This window comes from Lutjanus erythropterus, chromosome 8, assembly GCF_056507025.1.
Source record: "Lutjanus erythropterus isolate fLutEry1 chromosome 8, fLutEry1.hap2, whole genome shotgun sequence".
NCBI lineage: Eukaryota > Metazoa > Chordata > Actinopteri > Lutjaniformes > Lutjanidae > Lutjanus > Lutjanus erythropterus.
Window position 1 is genome coordinate 43214851 of NC_139324.1, and position 4199 is coordinate 43219049.

Here is a 4199-nt window from a genome sequence, read left to right on the forward strand (position 1 = left end):
TCAGACCGTGACTCCTGGACTGTGACACTCAGACTGTGACACTCAGACCGTGACACTCAGACCTTGACTCCTGGACTGTGATACTCAGACCGTGACACTCAGACCGTGACTCCTGGACTGTGACACTCAGACCGTGACTCCTGGACTGTGACACTCAGACCGTGACACTCAGACCGTGACTCCTGGACTGTGACACTCAGACCGTGACTCCTGGACTGTGACACTCAGACCGTGACTCCTGGACTGTGATACTCAGACCATGACTCCTGGACTGTGACACTCAGACCGTGACACTCAGACCGTGACTCCTGGACTGTGACACTCAGACCGTGACACTCAGACCGTGACTCCTGGACTGTGACACTCAGACCGTGACACTCAGACCTTGACTCCTGGACTGTGACACTCAGACTGTGACTCCTGGACTGTGACACTCAGACCGTGACTCCTGGACTGTGACACTCAGACCGTGACACTCAGACCTTGACTCCTGGACTGTGACACTCAGACTGTGACTCCTGGACTGTGACACTCAGACCGTGACACTCAGACCTTGACTCCTGGACTGCGACACTCAGACCGTGACTCCTGGACTGCGACACTCAGACCGTGACTCCTGGACTGTGACACTCAGACCTGACTGAATGAATACATGAACTGTTACAGAACTAATGAATCCTAATAAGTTTGACACTTAAAAGTCAAACAATATATTGTGGATATCAGAAGATGTTTGTCTTTAACTGTCTGTTCTTCAGCTACTTTAGACGAGGAACTTTTGGGCGACTCCATCAAGAAAACATCAAACGACCCGATGAACCTTTTAAAACTCTTTAAGCTTCTCAACGAGCAACAGAAGAAATCTTCCAAAGGTTATTTTGTTATTTATGTTCTTTATATGACCAGCATAAAGAAACAGTCACATGACTGTCCAGGAGAACAGATGACGTCCTCAAATGTCTTGTTTTGTCCACAACTCAAAGATCATTACTGTCAGAGATTTAAAAACATGACTCAGAATGATTAATTTATTAATTAATCCTATCATGTTCTTTAGCTATTTTTCAAGTCTTTCCTGTAACAATTATTTTCTCAATTAATCAATTAGTTATTTGGTTTATAAAATATCAGAAAATGTTGATCAGTGTAGTAAAGAAGTACAGAAACCTGAAAGTATTCACATTTAAATCAAATCAGAGAATTTGAACTTTTTTTAAATTAACATCTAAAAGTGACCAATTGAATGTCAAAATATCTCCAGATTAATAATCGATTATTGATTGCAGCTCTCAGTGTTTTATGTTGGTTGTTTGGTTTATTAGTTTGTCCAGCTGTTCCTTCCTTTATTGTGATAAGTTTATTGCTTGCTTGCTTGCTTGATTGATTGATTGATTGATTGATTGATTGATTGATTGATTGATTGATTGATTGATTTAAAAACAAAAAATGACTGGTTGACTGTGGTGTAGTATTTGGACAGAGTAGTATTAGTACTTTTACTGCAGTAAATGAAGTGAGAGTTTCCTCACAGTGCAGCGACAGTTAGGAAGCTTCTGACTGGATTTTATTTTATTTGTCCTCAGAAGGTCACAGAAGTTCAGAGACACTTTATGTCTCTGAACTTCTGTGGTTTGTCTGAATATTAACCGTTTGTTTGTCTTCCAGCAGCGAGCTCTTCATGGTTCATAGCCACAGTGAAGGTGTTCTCTGTGGTCACCGGGGAGACGTGTGGAGCTGATCGTGTCATTCTGAAAAAACTGAATAAAAGTGTCACAGTGGAGCTCACCACACACGGGCAGGAATGTGACATCATCATCGTCTTCTGTCCAATCATATCTCGTGTTGGATCAGATGTGAACACAGCCATGAGGAAAATTACAGGTAACACATCTGAGTTTAACCAGCATTCAGAATACTTAGTTACTGTACCTGGGTAGAGTTCTCAGGTGTCTGTTCTTCTCTATCTGAACACAAATATCTGAACTTTCTCCTCCTCACATTTTATAAACAGACTCGTTTAGTTTGAATGACTCTGAAGTCAATTATTGATTATTGTTATTTTGCATCATTGTGTGTCGCCTTCAAACATCAAGACTGATTTCAAGTTAAATGGACGAAACAATAAGACACAGAAAAGACGATTGACTGGTGGATCCATCAGAGGACATCACACAGGACAGACGGGACGAGATGAAAAGTAAAAGACGTAACAAGACGGAAACAATGTAAAGACATGACAAGATGAAAGAAGACAAAAACAATATAAAAGAGTAAGAATGAGAAAAAGACCAATAAAGAACAAGATATTGGACAAAAACAATGTAAATGAGACACCAAGACAAAAACGACATAAAACACAAAAATGACTTTAAAGGTGTAACAATAGGAAGAAGACAAAAAAGTGGGACAAGACAAAACAAAAAAAGACATTAAAGACCAAAAGATGTAACAACTTTTACTACAGTAAAGAATATGTGGACTTTTGACGTGTCTGTGTCCAGGCAGCACCGGGGGACAGGGGGACAGGGACCGGTATTTCTAAACCTTTAACCTAGATCAGTATTATCCAGATTTTGTCCTTTTGTTTTTCTTTTTTTGCTGTCTGAGATCAAACTGATCCAGAGAATCACAATGTAGAATATTTTGTTAGAGAAGAACTGAGTCGATTCTCTGTGGTCCAACTGTCACTCGATTTATTACTAGCAGTGTAGGTTTATGCAAATGATAACATATTATTATTATTATTATTATTATTATTATTATTATTATTATTATTATTATCATTATTATCATTATTATTATCTCCACTGCATGTTCTCCCTTGCAGGACATCTGTCTCTAAACTCTGTCTTATGTCTCTCTTGTCAGATAACAAACCCGTCATTTTAGTGCTGATGCATCACACCAGAGACGTCGACTACTCAACAGATATTAAAAAATGGTCTGAAGCCTTAGAGGAGGTCATACTGGATGTTCACGTTTTCTTCCACGAGACTCTGCAGGGACTTCTGAAGTGTCGCAGAAATGATCAGGCCGTCAATCAGATACAGGAAGTCCTGAAAAGACACAGTAAATATGGACTCTCTAGACCCTGGAGATAAGGTTCTGCTCAGAATTCAAGCTGCTAATCAATAAACACATGGTGTCAAACACAGTAAAAATACAATCATTAATCCTGTAAAGTGTATAAACGTCTGCTGTAATAACCTTCATCATGGAGCTTCGGTCAGATGTCCACTCGATGTTTGTTCCTTTCAAACATTCAACATAATAATAAATGTTTTAATGGAACCATCGTTGAATCAAGAGTCCAATCAGTGATCAAAGTTATTCTGAAGTTTGTTGTTAACGCTTCATCTGAAACAACTTTCATTAAAGGTTTGATCCACAGGTTAAAGTGAGCTGCTGTTAGTCTTTTTACAGTGTGTTGATTTAACATGATACACACCTGTACACACACCTGTACACACCTATACGCATACCTGCATACACCTGTACACACACCTGTACACACCTATACACATACCTGCATACACCTGTACACACACCTGTACACACCTATACACATACCTGCATACACCTGTACACACACCTGTACACACCTATACGCATACCTGCATACACCTGCATACACCTGTACACACACCTGTACACACCTATACGCATACCTGCATACACCTGTACACACACCTGTACACACCTATACACATACCTGCATACACCTGTATACACCTGTACACACACCTGTACACACCTATACGCATATCTGCATACACCTGTACACACACCTGCACACACCTGTACACGCTTGTACACAAAGCTGTATACACCTGTACACACCTGTACACATACCTCTACACACACCTGGGCACACCTATACGCATACCTGCATACACCTGTACACACACCTGTACACACCTATACACATACCTGCATACACCTGTACACACACCTGTACACACCTATACGCATATCTGCATACACCTGTATACACCTGTACACACACCTGTACACACCTATACGCATATCTGCATACACCTGTACACACACCTGCACACACCTGTACACGCTTGTACACAAAGCTGTATACACCTGTACACACCTGTACACATACCTCTACACACACCTGGGCACACCTATACGCATACCTGCACACACCTGTACACTCCTTGCTTGACAAGTTGACAAACAAAATTACC

General features: G+C 40.6%; 1 protein-coding gene across 1 annotated transcript; it reads left to right on the top strand.

Annotated features, from left to right (window-relative positions):
* Positions 1 to 737: 737 nt before the first annotated feature.
* Positions 738 to 3401, top strand: LOC146323392 (uncharacterized). Its single transcript, XM_084725593.1, has 3 exons — positions 738 to 872; positions 1666 to 1881; positions 2869 to 3401. The coding sequence occupies exons 1-3, from the start codon at positions 815 to 817 to the stop codon at positions 3099 to 3101; spliced, it is 507 nt and encodes a 168-aa protein (XP_084581719.1). The 5' UTR covers positions 738 to 814; the 3' UTR covers positions 3102 to 3401.
* Positions 3402 to 4199: the final 798 nt, after the last annotated feature.